The following is a 24,563-nucleotide window of genomic DNA, read 5'->3' as shown; positions in this document are numbered from 1 at the left end:
AATGCAACTCCAGAGTCTACGTCTATAATGCAGTTAGTAACATGGAAGGGAGAGTGCGTTACCATTGGCAAAAGTGAGCTGAGTGACAACACCAGGCTCGAGTTCAATGGTGATTTCTCAAGGAAAGTATTCCTATCTGTCAGTAAGGAATTTGATGCTGCCTCCTGCAAGAAAGGAATTATAATTGGAAAGTGCAGTTCAGACCTAAAAGAAAATGCGTCTTGGATCCTGCTATGCCTTGCTCAAATGCGCGATGACTGAAAGACTGCAGAATAAGGCCATATTAAACCCAAACGGAGTAAAGACCTTGGGAGTGTGTGTAACTCCCAGTAAGCACTGAAATGCTTCTCACTCAACAGAGGAAGTTCAGACCAGATTGATTTCTTTGTGATTCTTTAGGGTGTATTTCAAGCAGGTGCTTGACGCAGGCTGTTTCTATATTCAGCGCCTACAGACAATGTCAGTAAGAGATCCATCTCACCCTGGTCTCCTCCCTCCCATGCTGGGGTGCTGGCATACCAGCTCACTCACCAGCTGTGGGGGAATTCAGCTCATCACCCTGACAGCAGCCGCAGGACTGACTTGGGTTTTCCACGTCCTCCTGCAACCGAGCATCATCTGACAACTCCACAGAGTGACACTTCCAATTAAACAAAAGCTTTTCTGCTCATTCGGTGCTTCATTTCAAAGGAGAAACCCCAGCACTGCTGGACAAGGCATTACAAGTCCTGAGCTGTGCAATGCCAGCCCTCCCCAGCAGACAAGGGTTTCCTCAGGGTCCACTGGCTACCCCACGCTCACTTAGGTGCAGAGCCTCACTCTGCATCAGCTCTCATGATACTTTTTGAAGAAATACATACAAATAACTACAGAGCAGACCCACAGCAAAAAGCAGACCCCACCAGAAGTGTGCCTGCCTGACCCCAGAGCCAAAATGTACAGCTTTGGACTACATTTTCAGACACAAAGCTGTCAAAAGCTGACTCGGTTTTCAGGTGCTGTCACAGGTTTTCCTTCTCTTTGGCCAAGGGCTCAGTATTTAAGAACAGACTTACTGAAGCAGTGACTCCTTTTTGCTCTGTAACATCACTCCTCTGCCACCTACAAGTTCCAGGGGTGCTGCAGTGGTTGGCAGCCCACAGGGATGTCAGGCGCTGCTGTGGCTCCATTCACACCAAAATCCTCATGATGGGGTGGCCACCAAGCAGATTTGGCCTTTGCAACTCTCCCACCATCTTCCTTCTCTAAAGTATTGTGAAATTTGACTAAAACAAAAGAATAAAAGCCTTGGGGGAGCATTGCTCTGCTTCCAAACACTTTTTTGGGGGGTATTTTTTTAATTGCTCCTGTTTGCGTGTTGTGCTTACACAAGAATGCAGGGCACAGGCCCTGGAGCAGGGGGTACAATAGACCTTACAGGAAAAAACGGAATAACCACCAAACCTAGCTTTTAGTTTAGAAGTTAAAGTTAGGAACCAGTGAGCAGCATCTGATCAAGATAAGAGTGCACTGGGGGCAAGCAGGGGACACATGAAGTTGAACAGAGGCCATTCAGGTCCAAGGACAGACCCTGTCAAGCTATATGTTTATGTCCTTTTAAGGGAAAACAAAATGCCAAAAGAGCTCCTTCTATCCTAAACTTCTGAACAATCCCTTAGCCAGGTTTTCCAAAGTTTGAATGTTTGTACAATAAACAGGAACAACAAGCTAGTCAGTGCTCTCCTGTAACGTGGTGGTTTTGCACTTCACAGGGTTTTCTGACAGCATGATAAGAAACTTCCCAATCAAACAGGAGCTGATTCGTGTGTTACTGCCACCCGCACTGGAGGCTGCCATCCCATCACTTGGCAATTCGGGATCTGTGGCAGCATAGCATAATTTTACCTGTCTTTTGTGAGTGCTTTTTGTCCCCTACATCTTAGCTGGTCTTTTAACTTTTTCAGTCCCGCAGCATGCACCAGCTTTCAGCGACATGTATTACTAGCACACCTTGAAAGCAAGGCAACTCTTTGGAGCAGGAAGGCAAACACCTCCGTCACTGTGGCCCTTCCTCACTTCCCCTCCAGCAGGTCTGCAGAGGCGCAGTTCTCCGCCGCCTCTCCCCAAACCCACTTCCCCTGTAGCAGTACCACACCCAGGGCACGCTTGCTCAGAGCTCTCCTCAAGCAGTTTTAAAACAGAAGAGCTGGGTTTTCACAAGGCAAATTTTGCACCAGACAGACAAGATTTACGTGGAGAAGTCTGAACTCTTCTCAAAACTTTGATGAACATTAACTTTCACTTTAGAGCTTTGGGGAGGGGAGGAGAGGAAAGGGGGAAACAGAGTAGAAAGAAGCAGCAGGTCAGCTATCTGCAGTATAAACACCATTTATCCGAGCAGCTCTAGTCCAGGACACCTCATGTCCACAGGCCTGGGTGCCCAGTTTGCCCCAGAGTCAATAAAGGCGCTGGTGAACCTCATTGTTCTCACAGGGTAAGCTAATAAGAGCCTGGTCAGCAGGGATCCCCAGCTTTGCGTTTGCGCTAAAGCAGCAGCGAGACTTGCAAGCACTTCAGCTCTCTTGAGGTAGGAGAAAAATGGTGTTTGTGTCAGCGACACTGCCTCTCCCAGCAGGACGTGTGACTTGGACGTGTCTCTCAGCCTCCCAGAGGGCTCACAGGGCTGAAGCAGAACGGGTGCAAGGAGGACAGCAAGCAGGAGCCTTGAAACGCTGGTGGTTTCTGCGGTGACATTTCCACGACCTCTGTTTGGTAAATCAGCATTTTTGGGATGTCAGATTACAGTAACGCATGTGGCAGCAACAGGCACGTCAAGGGAGGCCAGGGACTGGGCACTGTCAAAGAGGAAATCTTGCGCAAGGTCCTAGCTGTCTGTGGGTACTGACAGGATCAGACCTCTTACAGCTAGTGGGACTTACCTACACGAGCAAAGCCTGCGCAATCAAATCCAGTGTGGGTCACCCAGCGGTACTGCGGACTTCCATGGATCAGGTGCCTGTGAACCACCTTAAGATGAAATTTGCAGCCAAGCTTTTAAGTTAAGTATGTCATAAACTATACACATATGCGATCCTGAGATAGTGCCTGTAACAAGTCCCAAGGTAGATAAGCTTCCTGAATCCAGAGGTCCTCATGCTGCGTAAGCGCATTGTTTTATGCTGGCAGGCCTGCTGGCCTCTCTTGGAGAACACTGCACTTCCTCATTCTCTTTCTTTTTGTTTTGGGGTGGGTCTAGTGAAACAATCAGTTTGAGGGCTGCTACCAGCAATTCCAATGGCATTTCTTCTGCAGTTCAGATGAAAGCATTCTTGATCCTTTGCCAGTTTTCCCAAGACTTGCAGAAACAGGCTCACAGCTTCCCTTTCTATTTTTTGGCCAGCCAAGAGCTGTGTGCCTGCAGCCTCCTGCTAGAGGAGCAGCTGTGCTGTGCTGTGTTGTGCCGAAGAAGCTCCTCAAGATAGGGGAGAAAACACCAGTAGGGATCAGACAGAAAGGCAACAAGTATGAGCCACAACAGAGAGAAACTTAACATGATGACCGTCACCCAGACGGCCAAAGATCATGAGCTCCAGTCCCATCGGTACATAGTCCTGTTTTGAGTTTCTGACAGCATCAGCTCAGAGTCAGACCCTTTAAACCCAGGGGAAAAATATTTTCCAAGATTCTCTTTGCTTAAGAACTGTATATTCAAAAAGTCCTTTTTATTGTTTCAGTATTTTAGCCCTTAGTTGATTAGTCACCAATACCTGCGGATGCCCACTGCTGTAAAAGCACTCTAGCACCTGCAGTATTTGTAGGAATATCAAAAAAATAGCTTTAGCAACTAGGAATTATGCAACAGAGGGAGAAGGCGGGACTAACTAGATTAATGCAACATGTAGTGGATTTGTTAACATTAAGTGTATGACTCGTCGCAGAATCATGCCAGAAAATGGTACCATGTAGCTTACTGGTAAGGGCAGTAAAAAGGGTAATGCATTACTTAATCATCAGTGAACCACTCACTCTTTCAACATACTATTTCCAGCTGAAATCAAAGGTTTCCATTAAAAATGCCATTCCTCTACAGATCGTAGCATCTCACAACTCTCTCTGCCTTTGAACTCTACTGTGATAGCTGCTTCATTAACATTGTGGTTCCAGTGCAAAAAAAAACCCACCCTCTCCAGATCCCAGATCATCTTCCTTCAGACTTTCGATTGCCTCTCATCTGTCCATTCCTGCTTAGTGTTCTGTAAAGCTTGAGTCTTCTGTTCATCTACCTGGACATAGTCCACTCTCTGCTCTTCAGAGAGAAATGGTTTCTGTGGGAGAGAGTTAAAACCAACATATCAATTTTAGGGTTGAAAAGGGATGCTAGTGAAACTTGTCTTGATTTTCTGTTTTCCCTTTCCCTTGTTCCTTGATTGCTTCACTTCACCTTGAAGCTCACAGTGACATCAGCTGACAAAAGCATTGCTTTACAGCCTGCTTTAGCTATAATTATCCATCTGTCACCCTGTCACTCAGCCCAGCACAGCGAGCAAGGGAAACATGCTGTTCTGGCTATTTCCATGCAGACAATCATCCCCTTCTCATCTGAGTAATCCTGCTGCAGGGATAACCTAACTGCATTTTAACTACAGGGAGGGGGGGGAGTTAAATAAGGAACTTTAGTAGTCTTTTGCATCTAGAAGTATTAGCTGATTGGGAAAATGATGTAAAATGGCCCAAACCAACCACAGCTCATCACTTTGCAGTGGTATCTACCCACCTCCTGGGCAGGTTATAAGCTCTTTGGAAGAAGAAATGTATTTTCTCAGCATGGCTAAGGAAATTGAAATGCCTTTGGTGGTGCAAGAATAAGGATGCACATTTTGCCATGTTACAAGAGATGGTAGAGTTTCACCTTGTGAACTTATCATGGGCTGTAACTTGTTACGGCAGAGAGACTGGGGGGAAAAATAGTAGGAATGGGTTTGTGGAGACTTGATGAAAAGAGAGATGCCGAGATCCTGCAAGCACCAAGCAGCTTGCCCTCATGGCTGCACATCCCAGCACAGCCTCTTGCCCTCTGCTCGTGTTAATGACCCCATGAGTCATTCTAAGGGCACCTTGTTATCACCCTAATAGTGCTTTTATTACATTAATCTTGAGCCTGCCACAAATGCAGTCAGCTGGAAACACAACTGACTTCATCGTGGCACCTAGGGCACCTAAGAGAGTGTGAATCTCAGTCTTGTTTTCCTCCCAACAGACAAAAAGACAGGAGGCTGTGGGGTTTTTCAGATGTCTCATACCTTCTGTACAGGGGATGGGGAAGCAGAATTAAAATCCAATGCTAAGTAATCAAGGTTAGATTTCCTTGTCCATGGAAAAGCACCACTGTATGGAGATGTTGCCTGTCTGTGTTCCTGTCGGGAAAGAAGAGAAACACTTAAGGCTCTTAAAACATGATCCTAAAAGGAAGCAGGGCCACACTGTGAAGTGGGAGACTCATCTGGCAGAACGCAAGTGAGAGGAGTCAGCACCCATGTAATTTTCTATACCAAGGGTGCCATTTGGTGACTAACCACAGGGTAACATTGATTGATTGCAGAGTAGCATAAAGAAATGGTGAGAGTCTTCTTCTCCCGGGAATTATGGCAAAACAAGGGGCTGACCTTCATACAATGTCACCAGGAAGGACTTGTGTCCAGTTTCTCACCCCAAGGCCATGGAAGACTCAGATTTGCAAGGGTGCCCTCTTAATCATCACTGTTCTATGAATTTGAAAAAATGGTGATAATTCTGTTCAAATCTAGGAACTGAAAATTAATCTCAGGAAAATCACAGATGACCACAAATGTATGGATGGTTTTATTTGACTAGAAAAATCAAATGGGGAGTAGTTACAACTGGAACTGACCTCCTGAGCAGACCTGGATTTAGTAGAGGTGTGGTTAAAATTTGAGACTATGGTTCACAGAGATTGTGGTCAGTTTTGCAGTATGTTTCTATAGCCACTGCTGTTGGGCTTTGGCTCTGAAGCCAGATCTGTAGACACTGGCTCAGATCAAGGGATTTGTGATCTATTTCCACCTAAAATTCAAAGGAAACTGATATTCTGGTCTTTTTGCAAGATACGGCTAAAGAGTGAATGAAGAAAAGGAAGCCACAAAGCCAGATGTTCTTCTTTCATGGGATGGGAAGTGGGGTTAGTGCCACCAGCCAAAGCAGAAGCAATAAGAGACTTTAATGGGAGTTCTGTTTCTGCACAATATTTGGTGTGTTCCTTTAGGAAGTGCACTAACGGCTTTCTGTCATTTCCTAGGAGACTTTGCGGGGCACACTTTTAAAAGGTGAAAAGATTTAATTTTCCTTTGCCTTAATGAGTTCTCATGTAAATATGGCTGATCCCTGTGATCTCTTGGAACTGCTCAGCAACATTCGTGGGCGAACAGCTGAGTTCTGCGGAGCAGAAGAAGGGCTCCCCTCATCTCTCCGTAAATTGGTCTCACTGTCTTTGCTTTAAAACCATTTCATCATTTTTTTAAAACACAGAAGGCAAAGGACAAACCTCCTCAACATTTTTTCTTAGAAAACAAACTTCTGCATTCTCCATCAATGTGACAGAGCAGAATAAAGCAAAGGATGGCTGTGTGAAAATGAAGATTACCATATGAATGTAACTTTCTTCCTCTTCTCCGGAAACTGAATTGGCAAATATTCTTGCTGAATTAATACCGTCTCTTTCTGGTGAGATAAAGCTCATTCGATTGCTATGAAGAAAAACACAGGAGAGGTTAAGGAAGCATCTTACAGATGCTCTGAAATGAAGCCAAAGCCTGACACAGTCCATATGGTGAATAAACTCACACTAACGCTGCAGCCTTTATGGAGAGGATGTCCAAAACCACTCCTTAGTTCTATAAAAATTATGCTATGTGGCTGTGTGTTGATTTTTTCCCCTGAAATTCATGAAAGTTTGTCATCTCTGATACGACAGAAAGCATAAAACATTTGAGCAACTCAACAAGGGGCACAGAGACAGATATCATTCATTCGGGTAATATATGCCAATGGGGCAGTTACTCACTTGTGTGGGCATCCACATTTCGGAGACTGGTGTGAATTAATCAGCTACTGGAGGTGCATGCAGAGGAACTTGTCTGGCTTTGAACACAGTGTAAACACATGCTGCCTGTGCTATGGAGAGGGCTGCAACTCAGCCCTTGTACCAGGAAATCTCTCCCGCTAACATAACTGCCAGAGGTATATTGTGAGTAAATTATTGCAGGCTAGCACAATGGGGTTAGTTGTTAGGAAATTAGATGGCCACTTTGTGCAGCATGAGCACTATAATTCCTTTGCTTTATTAGTTCCGGGCATACTTCTTTTTTTAGTTTTGTTAATGTAAAACAGGCAAACTCCCTCCGAGCTCGTTATCCTTCAGCACTCTGCACTGTGTCAGCACTAATTAACCACAGTGCTCTGGCAGGGATGCTTGGGGGGCAGGCTACTGGGTTTCCCTAACAGGCAGCACGCAGGACTGAAGGGCTTAACCAGCTTTGGGCTGTACAGCTGAGAGAGGGGTCTGCAATGAGAAAAAGTCCACCTCATGTCCCTTTTGCCCTTCAAATGGCTACCTAAGGCAGGGCAGTGGAAATGCCTGTCTGGCACTTATGCTAGCAAGACTGCACGTTTCCCGGAGTGTCTGGTGTATGCGGAGTAGGCTGATGGGAATTCTTGCTTTTGCATGCAGCTGGCTCTCCTCTCTGCCTTTTCCCACAGTACCAAGATCCCCCCAACCAGCAAGCTGCAGTCCTCCCCTGCTCATGAGCTCCCTGGAGACTGCCCTTGGCTCCCAACAGTGTCATCTGTTCATTGTACCTGGGCTTTGGGACCAAATGCATTCGTTTTACCCCAAAACTAATTTCCAGTAACAAAACAACAAATGAAGTTGGAATTGCTGTGTGGCAGCACAGAAGTCTACACCCAGGTTACAAGTCAGGCAGATCTTTATCTTATTTGGTTTTCCTTTGCTATATTAATTCTCAGGAACAAAAATAGCTCTATCGCTTTGAAAGGAATAATTTAGGCATGTGAAGCTTTTACCTATTGCAGCAGCCACACCAGAGTGCAGGCCAGCTCCAGTCTTTTTGAAAGGAACCTTCAAAACAGACTGAGCATCACTGCATGATGCTGAATGCCCCAGAGCTTCCCATTGTGAAAGGGAGCCTTGATTTTTACAGACAGCAAAAGCCTGGGGGATCCTAGAAGGAACCCTGGGGAAATTTTGTTGTGGACTTTGCCAGGAAACTGTTTCTTGTGGGATGTGATAAGTTATTTTAAACCACATTCCACAATGTTAATGCTTAAAAGATTGGAACAGCAGGTTTCTTGATGACTTACTAAGGCACGGTCCACATCCTGGTCACAGCAGCATGCTCCCGGATTGTGGAGAGGTTCCTCAAGTCCAGAGGAGGTGGCCGTGCTGCAAATAGATACAAAAGGAACTACATTTCCAATAGCAGAGCTAAAGAAATGTACCAGCTTCAGTTCAGTTCAGTTCAGAAAAACACAGTTTTATATGAACAGTAAGAACCTAACAGAGTATTTCACAGAATATAATAGATATAACCAAGACAGGTGCAAAGTCCCTCATTTACCCTAAAATAACACAATAAATACAACAGCCATAAGCAGAGCAAGTGCCCCACTAGGTCCACATGCTTGTCTCAAATCTGCTCTGCATATGCTGCCCTCAAGAGGAGCAGACAGTTCAGCCTACAGGTAAAAACAGGTTTTGGGCTTTCTTCTAGATAAAAACATCCTCCACATGGAGGATCATTCTTCTCACCAGTCAACATCCATTTTCCACTCCATTCCCAAAACCCTCTAAGCTTGAGCTTTGCTTCCTGGCAATGGTCTTGATTTCTGTCTCCATTTCACAGTAGCGTTTTCTGAACCAATTTCTGAGTAGCCCTGTGGCTCTGCAGCCCAAAGAATCTTAATACAGGCTAGGTTTAGGCAATTTCTCCAGTGCAAAGCTGAATTTCGTCCCCAGTATATCCTCTGGAAGTGCAACCCAGATTCTGGAGATGCCATGAAAAGCAGAAGTGGAAAATTACCATCAGTAAAAGCATCTGCAGGAAATTCCTAATTAAACAAGACAGCTGCGCCTGCCCAATACAGTTTTAACCAACAGCCCACACATCAAGTTTGAATATTTCAGTGTTTGGATGTTCTGTTCCTGGAAGGTCAGGGAGCTGGTGAGACAGCAGTACATGTACTTCCGAGCTGCAGGGTTTAATGTGCTGTCTCTCCAAGGCTATGTCCATTTGGTCATTTGCAGTCAGAGTGGACCTGAAGCCATGCACCATGCTAATGCAGTCAGCTGCTCTTGACTGCAAACACAGGCATGGACACTCTTCTGATGCTCACAAACAACCCTGCAGAGTCACCCCATGTTACAGCACTATAAGGCACTTACACAGCAATTCAATCCCTCTTCTAGAGTGGAAGCCCTTTAAAATACCCCCAGGGCACTATCAAAGGAGGCCACCCCTGTCCCTGCTATCAGGTTCCCTTGGCTGCCAATTGCACTTTAGGTCTGAACTTACATTTCCTACGAGGCTTGAGGTCTCTGTTCACTGGAGGGGGCTCCAGGTCCGAGGGAAGCTCAGGTAAGGGGCTGGTGAGTTTTTCAGTGCTGACGACAGGGAAGGTAAACGTGGCTGAGCCAGGGCTCATGGGGATGTAGCCATCGGGTGAACAGTCGGAGCCAGGCGCAGAGGGAGAGGTGCTGGGGCGCATGGGCACATAGCTGTCTTCTGTGCTGTCTGAAGCAGTCGAGTAGAGTGGGGAGAACCGGCAGGGCTTCAGAATCAAAGGAGGAAAAGAAACTGGTCAACAAATGAACAGCTAAACCCCTGCAAGCTGGCAAGAGATCTGAGCCCAAGGCTGGTCCTGACATGAGAGGCTCAAGCTGGAAAGACACAAGACATATGTTTGAGTTTAGATGAACACTCCAGCTCTGAAGAAGTCCACTTCTGAGCTTTACAAGTCACTGCTGTAAACTAGAAGCAAACTTATTGGTGACTTCAGTAGGTTAAATCCTCCAACTTCAGTGAGGCTGCTCTTGCCTCTCCCAGCAGTAATTCTGATCTATAAAATGAAGGAGGCTCCTACATATAAAAAAACATGTGAAAGGAGAACATACGATGAACTAGATCTTTGCAAATGTGGAAGCTGAGAGAGCAGACACAGACCTACAGGTTGCTTCTGATAGATGAGAGTAAACACTAGAAATTCATTTAATGTAGGTTAGTGCTGGCTGAATCGTAAGAGTAACTGATTACAAACCTTTCAAGTGTTCAAAGGAGAGAGAAATGTATGTTGCCCACCACTAGAGCTTACATATAAGCAGCAAAAAGCCACAACTCACACAGAAGGCAGTATCCAGCACCAGGCAGAAGACTGGCTATGGGATGTGTAATGGTGCTACATACAACCATGGCTGTCAAAGGCAAAGTCAGGAAGCTTGGTGTGACAAGAGTCCTGAATCACAGGTGCTTTGTGAGCCAAGACCCTTAAAGAACAGATATCCCTCAAGATCATGAAGTGATAGGCTTCTTCAGGTCCTTTTTTTTTCAACAGATAAGCAGTGTTCTCAGGTGCTGTGTCAACAGTTTAATTCTTGAGGCTACTGGTACCCTTTTTCATAATAAACCTGGCTTCATCTGCTTTAAAACCAGTGTGTTCAGGGTTTTGGCCTTCCCCTCCCTCTCTTCTCAAAGGCTTTCTACGGCCATGAAGCAGCAGCACAGAAGTTGCCCAAAGCCAAGTGCTTCTTCCCCTGAGCACAGGGGAGGACTGACTGGATATCAGAATGAGACACGATTCACTTTCTGAAGTCCGTCCTGTGCCAGCCTTCTAAATTTATGCAAGCAGAGTACTTTACTTACCAAATTTAAGCTAAGCCTCTTATCCCGACTTCTTAAGGAGCTGCCTTCCATATCTGCTGCAAGGGAAAAATTAAAGGGATTAAAAATGTGATAAGGCAGTGCCACTGTACGGAGATAATGCTGGAGTAAAGGAAATGGATTTAATCTAACCAGAGTTTCATAAAGATTCCATAACTCCTAGTATTTACTCTAAATGAGGAAATCCAATAACACTTAAGACCAGAACTAACTCAGTAGCATTTCAAAAGTGATTACGTCTATTTTAAGCATGATGAAACTGAGGAACATGCTCATGCACAATCCAGGTGTAACTTACACTTCCTGTAACACAAGCACTTGGAGAAAGACTGGTGTGGTGTGGAAGGGAAGCAACAAAGCAAACATTTAAACCCAGCTCCTGCTCTAGTCCCACTCTGTTTCCCATGTCAGATTGGATAAATTATATGAAGAAGCACTGCAGGGAATATTAATTCATTATTGTTTGGAAAGTTATTTAGGAGCCTCATATGTAAGGTGCCAGGGAAGCACATGTTGTTGTACAGACGGTTCATGGGGAAACCTAATGGTAACACAGAAACTCTTCTCTTTGTCACCCAGAAATGCTGATGTGGTACAAGTGGTTCAAACTGATGGGGATGAAACAGCCAGAGAAAAGGTCACCAGTCAGTGTATCCCCTTGTGCAGGCTGGCCTTTGTCTTGCTGTAGGTCAATTTTAATTTTAAAGCAAATGGCAAACCCCCTAAAATCCAGAATTCAGTGCATAGATTACCAACAGTGGGAGATGCTTACACCTGCCATTCTTTTTTGGAAAAGGATTTTCTGTGCAGAAAATAGCTTTTCTGTGAGAATGCATTAAACCCTGCAACCATGCTAATCCGGTCCCTGCTCTGACGGTGGAGATGTCAATACTGCACTGCAGTTTTGTGTTGGTATCAGCATAAAAGGCCAAGGTGCTAAACAAGAACAAAGCAATGCTGTTAGCACAGATACACATTCAGAGACAGTCACTGTCCTGGGACAGCTACATTTATTTATTAGTTTGGCAAAAAGACATTGAGGCAGAACACTCCAGCAGATGCCAGGATACAGGGGCCTTACACTTATACAGCTCGCTCCCGTTCATGGCACTGCCATCAGCATACACTGCCTTTGCACTGGATTCACTACATCTGTTCAGCTTTTACAGATTGCCAAGGGCAAAACATGAAGTAAATAACTGGAGTGGGCTCACTCGGGGAGCTGGTGAGGAGCAGCTGCTTTCTCCCTGTTCCTTGTTTCTGATCTTTCTTGTTAAGCACATTTTAATTCAGAGTTTAACCTTTCGAATAGTTTCATCTGCACTTAGGGGAAGAAAAAATAGCACCACTTATTAATTCATTGCTGCCCCCTGTCAGGCAGAGATAACCTTGCAGCACTGTAGCAGAACATGACATTTGGCCACTTAATCCTCTTAAAAACATTTGGTTGTGAATTGGGTTGGAGGAACCTTAACTGTCTCACACACACTGGCGTTAGAGCAGCACCCATGCAGGAGCAGAGCAGCACCTTTTGGGGAGTAACCAAAAGTAACTGATAAGTAAGAATACCAATTCCTCTGATGGGTGTTTCTTTCGTCATAAGCCTTCCAAGAATTGTTTGTACACTGATAAACAGGCTGGGCAGAGGTCTCCTTGCTTTAGCTTCTGAGCTTTAAGAGCAAGATCAAATGGTTCAGCGTTCAAACTACAGGAATCTTAAGGACACTTATCCTTGAAAACCTACATTTTCTTCCTTGTCAAAAATACCCCGTCACTGCAGAATACTTGATGATTTCCAGGCAGCTATTCCAGGTGCCTCCCTCTGTTCTCTTTATTCTGTGGCTCCACAAAATAAGACTTTCTCATACTGTGTATGCTGGGTTTTTACACCTTGATGTTCTGTTTTTTGACTTATTTCTGTTTGCCGTGATGGTGTTTCCAGAACAAGTCACCTCAGCTCAGAGCAGACCTTGCTTTGCAGCAGAGCCTCAGTCTGCAGCGGGTTTTCAGGCTACCCTGACTGAAGTGCAAGGACAGAGTGGGATTTACTCAAGGACAGAGTCCCTGGTTGCACTGGGATTACATCCCATCCCCAGTGTCTCCCTGGCTTCCTGTTCTTTACTCTAAGCTGCGTAAAGACATGCTGCTGTTACGGAAAGTGTTGGAAGTAGTGGAGCAGCACAGCTACAGCACAGAGGCATTTCCCATGTGCAAGCCCATATTTTGACCTGCGTCTGGCATCGCCTGATTCTGTGGCTGGCTTTTAAGTTTTGTTTTTTCTACTGCTTTCCCTTCTGGAGAGGGAGGGGGCATAGAAAACTGTCAAGCCATGAGGCACCCTGAAGAGATCACAGCCAAATTGCTGCCCATGTGTATACACACTGAGGGGGCTTTTATGGAGCAGCAGCTGAATGTGAAGGACAGGTCTGAACTAGTTTGAAACAAGCATTTCAGGTAGCTTTGGGTGCTGTGTGATTACACAGTGGGGAAGACAGGAAGACACAACTGGAGGTGGGCATCGCTCTGTGCTCAGGGGCAGCTCCATCCCTTACCGGTCCTGCTTCTCTGGCTCTCAGAAATGCACTCACCTTTCCAGTTCCTCACGTTGTCTAAGCTGGACAAGGAGATCCTCCTGGGCACCAGAGCAACCTGAGCCCTGCAGATCCCTGCGTGGCCATTCTGAAGGGCCACACCACCAACCTCTTCCCCTCTCCTGTCTGAGAAGTGGGTTGGCTTGGGTGGCCGCGGCGGAGGGGTGTTGGAGAGGACGTCCAGCTGGGTCACGCCGTAGGGCAGCACACTTTGGCTCTTGTCAATCTGAAAGGTTGGAGTCAGTGGTGTCCCCAGCAGTGGAGAAGAGGAGGAAATGTCACTGGGTGGCCCGTTAACGTCTATGCTCCTTGGCACGGTGCTGGGATTGGCCAGTGGGGCCCCATCCTGGTGCACAGTGCCTGCACTGGACGGCTGTACAAGGTATAAGGAAGGCTGGGACTGCAAGGAGTCGACAAAGACATCATCTGATGAGGTTTGCTCCAGAGATCTGTCCGAATTTGACCAGCTGTCACACCTGCACAGAGACAGAGTTAGGACCTGTGCTTTTCTTTCCTCTTGGTTGCAACTGAGTAAGCATACAGCAAAAATGGAAACAACCCCATAGCTCAGGACTAAAACCATCCCTTCCCTATGGTTGTGCAAGTTCTCCCTGAGCTGGACTGGGGCACTTTGGGCATCAGCCAGCAAAACGGGCATCTGGAGGGAGGCTGTGTGTGAGCTTGCCAGCCACCCACCCAGGAAAGTGACAGCACCAACATGCAATGCTTGACTGCTAATCTGTGCTATGAAAAATACCCTGTAAATTGGATTAGGCTGATGGTCTCCTGTTGTGCTCAGGAGCCAACCCCGAGTGGCAGGGCTCAAGGACCAGTTTGTCCCAGCTTCCCAGGGCATCACTGGGCAGGCAGAGGAGGAGCCCAGACCTACCTGTTGTGGCTGAGCTTGCCCGACTCGCAGTTGGAGAGGAAGAGGTAGTCGGGGAGGAAGACCGACTCCGACTCGCTGGGGGTCTCCTCCGCAGCAGATGCATCAGCAGCAGTGTGGTCCACTGAGAAGGAGGGGTCAGCAATGCGGGAGGCGTGGGTAGAGGTGGCTGGTGATGGCTGCGGGGATGAGGTCGTGTGAGACAGGCTCTCCACTGAACCTGCAATGGGAATGGATGGCCCCAGATGAGGGACAGCTCTCGCTCACCCTGGCCATTGCCAGCTGCCAAAGTGAGGGGCTGCAGAAGGTGCAGACCCACCTTGCTCTGGGGTCTCCTGCTCCTGCAGAGTTGTAGCATCCCTACTGCAGACAGTAATGAAGACAACTTTTTTTCAGGGGACTGCTGAGGCACAGCAGTCTCTTAGCAAGTATTTTTTGGGACCTAATGCAAATATTCATGTCCAACAATTCAAATAATGGTGACAAGGGAAAGGACTGATTTCTTCCCACTTTCTTCATCTCAGTGGACAAAAGTGAGCTTTGCAGCTCATGGGGTAGCTGTATTTGTTGCACCTCTGAACTTGTCTGCAAACTCCTTATGCCTGTCTCATCAGACATGAAAGCCAGGAGAGCTGTGGTGTAGCTGTCATTGCTTGTTGGTTCTGCTGGGAAAAGGGACACTGTTTCTAGAGGCTACAAGGCTCAGGGGAGCCTGTGCTCAGTGACAGAGCACTCCAGTCCTCCCAGCACAGAGAGGGGTGGTGGAGGGCAATGGAGCAGATTTGGGCTGCAGACAGCAGGGCTGGCCCAGGCCGCACAGAGCTGTCTGACAGCTTAGCTCCGCACCCACCTCCATCCCTGCTGGACAGACAGGGCAGCTGAGCAGAAGGGATGAAGGAGTCTTGGCACCGTAATGGGTTGTTGCAGTTACCTCTTAACCCTGGGAGGTGCTAGCTGTATGTGCAACCATGTCAGGAGAGATGGAGGGGGCTGCCAAGGCTTGGGGGGGGGTTAGACAATAACATCACTAAGTGCAAAAAATCCCCTCTAATGACCCTGGCTTCCATACCGGCCACCATGGGCTTCAACCAGGCCTATTGCTGATCTCAGTGAGAACAGTAAACCAGCAGATTTTCTTTCTCTCTGCACTACCCCACACCTCACTCCTTTAAAGCAGGGAGGGAGCTGCCTCTTTCCTTCCCACCAACCAGTATTGACTCACTGATGCTTCCTCTTGGTAAGTTTCAAGGTCTGGTGCAGTGGTGGACCTCATGTCAGCAAAGCACATAAGCAAGTGCTTAAGTTGGTGATGAGACATAGGCACAGGGTGCCCAGGGAAGCTGTGGCTGCCCCATCCCTGGCAGTGTTCAAGGCCAGGTTGGACAGGGCTTGGAGCAACCCGCTCCAGTTGAAGGTGTCCCTGCCTGTGGCAGGGGGTTGGAACTGGATGAGCTTTAGGTCGTTTCCAACCCAAACCATTCTGTGATTCTCTTATCTGCTTAAGTTTGAGCAGGTGCTTATAGCAGCAGGATTTCACCAGTGAGCACCTGGAAGGAATGGTTTTTATGGGGTTTCACATTTGCAAAGCAGAGCTGAGAGCTGCAGCCTTCCATCTGAAACATAACTTTTCTCTTGTTCATTGTGCTGGCTCAGACAGCAGCTCTGCTTTCAAACCTTGGACTCAGGAGCTGTCTTGCAAGCTGAGGATGATCAAATATGCACCAGAGAACTCCATAGGGATCTCAGAGAAGCACGTTCACGTCACCATCTGACCACATATTTAAAAAATCCCAACAACAACCAACAACTAAAATCTGCCACAGTGCATAAGAAAGAAATTAATGACATTCTGGATTATTAGTGCAAGAGAACAAACAGGCCTGAACTCCATCTGGTACTCACAGGGTTTAGCCATGGATTATCCCATCAGGAAAGGCTTCGAGCTGCAGACCACATGGCAAGTGTTGTGAGGAGGAGGGAGGGATGGGAAGAGCCCAGCCCTGCCCTTTTCTAACCTTCGGGGACTCAGGGACCTGCAGCCAGCTCTTAACAGACTGTCCCTGTCCCTGCCAGCTCTGCTGGTAACTGGATCAGCACACATTAAAGTTGTACAGTGACAGCAGCTGGGTAGTATAAATTATGCATGGCCACTTGCAACAGTGAGAAGGCAGAGAATAGGTTTGGTGCCTGCCCTCCCCTTTGCCAGAGACACAGCGGGGGGCTTCAGCTGCCAAAATAACTGCTTCAGTGGGTATTAACCCAAAAGATCTCTGCCCTGCATCGATGCCAGGGCCACTGGCTGGAGGAACAGAAGGCTTCTCGTTACTGTTACAGACCCCAGCCCACTCCCCCACAATTGCTATGGTGCAGCAGCAGTGCAGGGACATGGTGAATTAGGGGTTCCTGCTCACAGCAACCGCCCATCAGGCTGCATGGCCATACCAAGGCGGCAGGAATGCCACCCACCCTCCTGGCCAGGGGCCAGAGCTAAGATTAAAGAGCAGCCTTGAGTCTGTGTAGCTGGAAAGGGATATTCTTCTGCTGAAGGTGGGGTATGGAGCGAGTAGCCCCCATGTTTGTCCTCCAGCATCTCCCTTGGACTGGGAGGAGCTGTCACACCTCCCCTGAGCTTCTGCACAAAAGACAGGCGCTGCCATGAGCCAGCCTGCTAGGGCACTGCCTGCCCCTCTCTGTAGGGAGGGGGAAATGATGTGAAGATGCTCGGGAGAAGGCATGCTTGCAAGGAGAATAGTCCCTCCAGGTAGCCCCTCAGTGCAGTGGTCCTGCCTGCCCTTGCTCCTACCACACTGCCCTGGCCGGGGAGATGCTCCCCAATGTGGTTGCAGCAAGGTCCCGGAGAACCAAAGCATCCCTATGCCATAGCAGGGTCTGTGCACACTGACAAAGAAAAAAAACAAATGGGGAGACATTTAAGGAGGCAAAGAAACCACCAGAGGAGCTGGCAGAAAGGAAAAAAGTCCCAGCAGTGGGCAAGGATGGATATGAACAAGGATAAACAATTTTCACAGCGGTTTCTCCAGTGGAAAGATGCTATACTGCATTGTGTCAATCAACTGTGATTTCAGCTTGAATAAGGGATAAAGCATGCCCATGATGCCACCTCATTTAATCCCCTCCCCTGCCTGGCCTCTTGGCCCAGGTGTCCTCTCAATTCTCTGCATGGCCATACGTCCATTGTGCAGAACAACTGCTCTTTCGGGAGCCTTCACCAGAGGTGGAAACAAGATCTTACATAGATCTGGTAGGAAAACAGGGAGGGAGAGGCCTCTTCCTCCCTCCCCGAAGGTGCCAGCTCCCCCGTCGTTTTCAGCACCGCCAGCACACACGGTTCCAGGCGGCAGCGAGTGCTGCAGCGCACTGATTGCTGCTGGCAGGGCCCTCCGACAGCCGCCCTCCCAGGTGCTTCCTGACATCTGCCTGCCGCTCGCATGTCCCAGCCGTCCCTCTCCTGTTGACAGAACACTGTCCTTTAGCCGCTGGTTTGCTTGGTCTGCATCTGGCTGCCTGCATCTCAGCCCCGAGGGCCCTGATGACAACGGCCTGGATGTTGATCCAGCTTCTTTGCTACTGTAAGGGACTAACTGGGAACAACGGGAAAGTGTTTAAAGCTGAGTCATGGAGTGGACCTGTGGCTGTGATTTCTGTGTTGGTTTTGGCCTCGAAGTCACAGCAAATTTTCAGAGATGCAAGGATTAAGAGTGATTTCATAATATAATATTGGATTTGAAATTTATTTTAATATACAGAACTGCTTATTAAAATTCCCTGCAATTGATGTGTCTTTCTTTTGATGATTCATTTCAGGGACTATTATTTTTTAACACAGTATCATTCGAGTCAAAAAAGCATATGGCATTTAACAGAGCTTTTCTCTTCTTATGTTAATTTTGAAGGGTAATTTGTTTAAACCTACAGGCTCTTGAGGGATTTAGATGCTTCCAAAAAGCCGAAGCAATTAGCAACTGTTTGAAATGTAGTGTGCAACCTATGGAACTGTGCAGATTTAAACTGGAGAGTCTGAATGTGCCCTGCAGCCTGACCTGAACACACTCCAGACCTGACCTCAGCAGCATGGACTGCAGGGTAAATAGAAGGAGCTACTCACCATTAGAGATACAGTAAGTGCATGTCTGGAAGCTTAGCATATGCCATCTGTCATGTGTGCTGTAAGGTCAGGAGCCAGACTTTATACTGAACCAAGGCTCTGCAGCGCACTCTTTGATGGGAGACAAATACACTGTGTAACACTCTGAGTATTGCCCACCTGTAAGTCTTACAAGCAATACTGCACTGTAGCAGCATAACAAAATAGACATTTCCCAGTACAAATGCATCCTTGCTGGGATAGCCTCTGTGGCAGATAGCCTCTGTCACAGATCACATCTCCCTGAACACATCCTCACAGCCTGCATGCACATCTGAGACACAAAGATTACTTTTCCCTCCGCTGTTTTGCATGGACAGACTTACCTTAATTTCAGAATAATTGTTAAAATAATATATAAAATAATATTGCATCAGAAGTAGCAATGCACGAACAAGAGCTCAGCAAGGACAGATCTGTAGGAAGGGGGTTACTGAATATCCCACATTATATCCAAACTGCAAAGGGCTATTGACTCCAGTCCCTCAAAGCTACCAGCTCTAGTTTGCTTGTTGCATTCAGGAGCAGTTTGTACTGGCACATAAAAATATGTCAGCATGTTTTCCTGGCAGTTTCTAAAGGGAATGGGAACAGAGCACACATCACATTTACAGCAAGACCACTGCAGTGCTCTTTCGACTCCCACTTCCTCTCAGGATAAACTACTGAAGAGAAGATTAAAAGAAGGCCAGGAACTAGGATAGATTAAAACAAAACATCTCATCATAGACTTCTGCTTCTTTTCAAATTACAAGGTAATGGTATGGCTACATGGCAGCTCCAGACACCAGGCGCAGTTTGAGAACAGCAGCACAGGGACCATGGCACACTGTGATACCCCCAAACACATTGCTGCCCTTGGGATCAAGTCACTCCATCACCACCCTTTTCTGCTCTTGCACTGCCTTCTGACTCACTTCCTAAGAAGCTCTCAAATTGCTGCTGTATCTGCCCCTTGGAAATGTCAAGAGGAAGACAGATTGCTGTTATCTGAGCCCGGTTGTCTCATTTGTAAGGTAAGTTAATGATGATACAGGTCCTGACTTTAATTACTGGCTACATCCATCTTGGAGCAGTTAATTCTTGGAAGCTTTCCAAGAAATTCACCCTACTGAGTATATACAAGTGTACGTCCTGGCAAAACAAGCTGAATTTATGCTTCTCTGGCAGGACCATCTCTGAAGTCCAGACACACACTTCTAACTAACACTCTCCTGTCCTTTGCCTTTTCTTTACTTTTAATTCTCATTAAAAGCCTAAGACAGCTCAGTGTTTTTGTCATTGATTTATGTGCATGCATATACACCCAGGCCTGTGCACATTCCACATCCAGCAAAGCCTGAGAAAATGTGAGTTTTGCAGGACCCTTTCCTGGAACAGGTGTCTTACATTAACCAAACTAAATAAATATGGGACATGTAATGAAATAAATGGCCCCAGAAGATAACAGTCAGCTTTTCACATAAACAGTACCTTTTCTTATTAAGGACCTGCTGTTGTTCTAGCAGGAATTGCTTCATTAAAATGAGACCAAGTGGCCAGCTATTAAGTGTATCCAGCAGTAGCGAGATCCTTGATAGCTTTCAAATCAGGGTTTAGCAGCATCTCAGTGCTCTGTGGAGCTATAGGAAACTAAGTCTCACACTACCTTGCCCAGCCCAACAAGGTCTATGCTTCCTTTCACACAGTGTTCTGCTGTGGTGAACCACTGGTCATCCTCCCAACCCCCAAGACGAGCATGATCCTACCTGTGCCATCTTCTAGATGTCCAAAGTTACAGATCTGGCTGATGTTGTGCACCCAGATCTGCATCTCCTCCTCGGTTTTGGCTACCAGGTAGAAGGTGCGGTAGGTGGTTCTCACAATGAAGACAAAGTTGTTCTGAAATTCCTTCTTGATGAAGTTGGGCCCTGAGTGCTTCAGCACTTCGCACTCATTGAGGTCGATGATCCTAATGGGCTTTTTGGAGTGGTTGTTCCTGTAGTACTCCAGCACATCCGGGTTCCCGCTCATGCGGCCTCTGCGCAGCACAAACCAGCGCTTCCGCCATGCCTGTGAATGGCACAAACAGGGTCCTTTTAGTGCCAGCCACACAATACATCAATCAGCACACACATGCTCATTCTCTTTTAGGCTTTATAGCTGTTTTGATAAGCTGGCCAAAATGCCACTTAGGTATGAAGTGCTTGCTATCAGCTTGCATTTATGATAGGAAAAAAAGCAGAGGGTTGTCCCTCTGGAGGTCAATAGGAGTGGCGCTTCTACGCTGCTCTCATCCTTAGCCTGCCAGCGTGGTATAATCAAAACCCAGTACTTCGCCATCTCATCTATGGTGTTATAATCTCTCCTAGAAGAGATTGTAACACATTTTTCTTCCTGAAAACACCTAGGACTGCACCCTGTGTTGCAGTACATAAGCTAATGACCTGTGCAGCTTCACTCCTACTGCTTTCAGTGCCAATAAAAAGCTGTTAATGAGCTGCCAGTTACTTCTGAAAGCCCGGAACAAACCTTAAGGGAGTTGTAGTGCTAAAAAGTTAAAGGGAAAACTCCCAAACCTTGCACATGATCTATGCAGGCACTACTTCAAGTGACCGTCAACACAAAGCAAACCTGGCAAGCACTGATATCTTTTAGACCCCTGTGACTTGAAGGTATGGGTCCCATACAGGTTAAGAGGAAGTCCTGGCAGGACTAAGATGCAGCATCACTTTACAAAGCTTCTAGAAACAAAATAACCTATTTTTCCTCTTTTTGCCCAGCAGCTGTTTTTGTTCACCAACAGTATAAGCACCTCTGTGTTGATTACAGCTGTCACCAATGCACCTACTCCAAGGGCCCAAAGAAATCCACCCTCTGCTCTGTTCCACAGAGAATAGCTAAAATAAGACATTAGGAGCTTCCCCCTTACCGAAGTCCATGCACCCTGTGTTGGATAGAGTCATGCCCAAAACAGAAAGACTAAAGGGGCTGAAGCTAAGGCTGAGGCTGCCCCAGCTCTGATGGCAGAAAGGTGCCCAGGGGTTCATGCACTGCCCAAGTGCTTGCAATAACTTGGGCGCTACGGCCACTGGCTGCTTTAGTTGCTTCCCCACAAGTTTAAAGTTCATTAAAGGAACATCTGAACAACCATCACCACAACCGCCCTACCTGAATCTTAGTCTTCACAAAATGACATGTCACAGCAATGTAAATCTGATGATGGCTTGTGTTTGAGTTAAAAATCATGCTCCTTTTCAAAGAGTGGATCTGTCTGTCACTTCGAAGACAGCCAACCATTTGGTTTTAAGGCAAAATAACTGAGTTCAGGACGTTTTCACTGAGCTGTAAGCATCCTTGCTGGCACAGTTTAGGATCAATAGAGGCACCAAAGATTATGCTGACGCTGAGCTCCTATGGGCATGGTTATAGTTTAAAATGATCAACAAAAAATAGCAACAATCATTTGTCAAGAAAAAGTTGGAGTTTTTTTTTGTTTCCTACTCAGAAGAGACTTGCTTCAGTGCAGCTTTCCACAGTCTGTCACCCAAACATTCCTTGAGAAGTCAGCCTGGTAGCACCTTAATCTAGCTTGAAAGCAAAAAAAGTCTTCAAGAGCAATATACAGGGAGCAAAGATTGAAATGTCATAGAGGGAGCTCTTGCAAGGCTGACCAAGCACATACCCCCTGTGTAAAGGAGGGGTTTTCAGAGAGGGGGGACACCTCAGGGATAAACAGGAAGCAGAGGTAAGGCGCAAAGTGCATTGCACAAAGAAACTGAAGTCTTGTCCTCATGACCTCTTGAGGTTTGAAAGTGATGTGGTCCCTGCTGACAGTAGCTTGAGATAACAGATCACCGAGACCTCAGACCAGGCTCACGGTGTGGGAGCCAGGGAAAAAGAAAAAAGAACACCCCCCACCCCCAAAGGAAATAGAAACTAAGGAAAAATGTTCAATGGAGGAAACACTTTCCTGCCTAGCAAGCTCCAACAGCAGAACACAGCCCAGCAGGTATCTCATATATACAGCCTTAGAAAGAGTCCACGTCTCTGCCTTCTGCAGTCCAAGTGCTGCACAGTAAATGCTTAATGCACACCCCACAGACACATCAGAACAGAAAGGTCACAATCCCTGACACACTCTCACCCCTAAACAACAAAAGAGAAACTCTATGGGAGGTGTGAGCCAAACAAGACCTGCTCCTTTGCCTCTCAAAGAAGGAGGCTACTAGGCTAGAGAGAGAAAAGCACTATGAAATCTCCCCAAGACTGCAAGACCACTTCTCACTCCTTTCCCTGCAGCTTAAATACCTGTCTCCTTCTGATGGGAATTGGAGGAAATCACCTGCATATGAGCAAGGTGAGGACAGAGGGGATCAGGGCAGCTGGGGACACCCTGCCTACGTGACACCCATGCAGCTGTGGGGAGCTGAGCCCCGGAGGCTGGGGCCAGCTCAGAGCTACTGCCAGTGGCTGTGCAACACCCTTACGCAGGATGGCCCAGTACCTGTCCCCGTTTCCTTAGCATTTTAACCTTCATGAGTGTAAAGGGGGCTGGAGCTTCTGCACAACCTGGGCAGCCCGTGACAGGAGAGAGAAAACTGCAGCTGTGCTTTGTGGGAAAGCTCTCATCCCTCTTTTTGGAGGGTAAGGCGGGCTTTGGCATGGTGTGAGCGGCTGTGGCTCTGCTGGTTTTGGTTCTGTGCTAGCCAAGAAGCTGCCTGCTGACCTGTTTCCCTGCAGATATACAATGTGATCAGGCTTATCAGCTGGCTGGCGCTGTGAGACTGGAGATGGAGAGGTGCCCTGTCAGCGCGGCTCATGATGGGAGAGGAGAGCAGCAGAGGCTGAGTGAGAAAACACTGGCTATCACAGCTGGGCAGCCCTGACAACTGGGCTGAGGGGAAGGAATGCCAGATAGCTGCCCAGATCTGCACTGCCCTTGGGAAGGGTGGGCCTCCCCGCTCCATCTCCTGCACTGCCGCCCTCACAGCATTCCCTGAGCTTGTGGTGTGTCCCGTGCAGCCAGCCAGCCCTGTCCTGCTGCTAACAGAGGGCTTTTTTCTCCTGGGAGTAGCACATGAGCTGTAGGCAACACACAGGAAGGTGGGGGTGAGAGGGACAGAGGAACTGCCCTGTGGAGATACTGTCAGCCCGGGCAAGCTAACAGCCCTTGGCTGCCACTGTTCACTGCCCCGATATTAACATGCTCTGCACCCAAGGGTGGTTGGTATCTCACTGTGAGCTGCAGGGACCGAAGCAAACACCCTGCCTGTGCCACTGACCTGATGCTGGACCTGAAGCTGAGGGGAGGGAGAGGCACCCAGGGACAGCAGCCTTTAAATAGGCACAGCCTGAGTCAGCAGCACAGTGAATCAGCACTCACGGGCTCAGGGCTCAAAGACAAGCACTCAGCCCCTCGTGAAACCAGTGCTGGTGCCATGACAGGGCGATGGTCTCTGATGGGCTTGCCTGCTGCCTTGTGGCCACACTGCTCCTAGCCTGCCACCTAAGGGAGTAAAACCAGAGGAAACCATCCTATCCCACACTGAGAAAGGGGAGCACTGCAGCCAGGTTGCTGGGGGACAGGCAGACCAGCACCAAGAAGCGGGTAGGATGTTGGGAGGGGCAGGACCAGATCTTCCCTGGGTACTTGCTCTAAATATCAGCTTCATTGTACCACCAGACATATCCAGTCTTGTCACTGTCTCTCCCCAGTGGCTCACTTCCATTAGGAAACTTTCACTGATATGTGCCTTTACTCACAAAGCATCCTTGCCTATCCTGAAATGCTGTGTGTACAATGTGCCAGGTTTTTAAGACACTCTCAGCTTGCCTGCAAAAGGACACGAGCAGATTTGACACTGTCAATAGACAGGAATCGCCCTGCTCCATGGCATAGGCAAAGCAGGGGTTTTAACACAACTTTCAGCATGAGGCTTTTATCTCCAAGAGCTGAACATCCTCTCCTCATTTTCCTGGCATTTGCCTGCAGT

General features: G+C 47.4%; 1 protein-coding gene across 2 annotated transcripts in view; it reads right to left on the bottom strand.

The window, feature by feature from the left end:
- Positions 1-3,783: 3,783 nt before the first annotated feature.
- The window catches only part of GAB3 (GRB2 associated binding protein 3), a 60,045-nt gene continuing 39,265 nt past the window's right edge, over positions 3,784-24,563 (bottom strand). The window contains exons 2-10 of one of the 2 annotated variants that reach the window (XM_061358128.1): positions 20,337-20,640; positions 14,427-14,643; positions 13,535-14,013; positions 10,929-10,981; positions 9,585-9,840; positions 8,374-8,455; positions 6,638-6,740; positions 5,280-5,393; positions 3,784-4,304 (exon numbers count right to left, since the gene is read on the bottom strand). In XM_061358128.1, coding sequence (XP_061214112.1) covers positions 4,188-4,304; positions 5,280-5,393; positions 6,638-6,740; positions 8,374-8,455; positions 9,585-9,840; positions 10,929-10,981; positions 13,535-14,013; positions 14,427-14,643; positions 20,337-20,640 — 1,725 coding nt within the window. In that variant the 3' untranslated portion in view covers positions 3,784-4,187. Of the gene's footprint in view, positions 4,305-5,279; positions 5,394-6,637; positions 6,741-8,373; positions 8,456-9,584; positions 9,841-10,928; positions 10,985-13,534; positions 14,014-14,426; positions 14,644-20,336; positions 20,641-24,563 lie in introns of both variants that reach the window. The other variant, XM_061358127.1, reaches the window with a different exon arrangement.

Source organism: Neopsephotus bourkii, unplaced genomic scaffold (genome assembly GCF_033783945.1).
Source record: "Neopsephotus bourkii isolate Nb327-2 ecotype Australia unplaced genomic scaffold, CSIRO-AGI_Nbou_v1 NB_936, whole genome shotgun sequence".
Taxonomy (NCBI): Eukaryota; Metazoa; Chordata; class Aves; order Psittaciformes; family Psittacidae; genus Neopsephotus; species Neopsephotus bourkii.
This window is presented reverse-complemented; position numbering and strand designations above follow the sequence as displayed.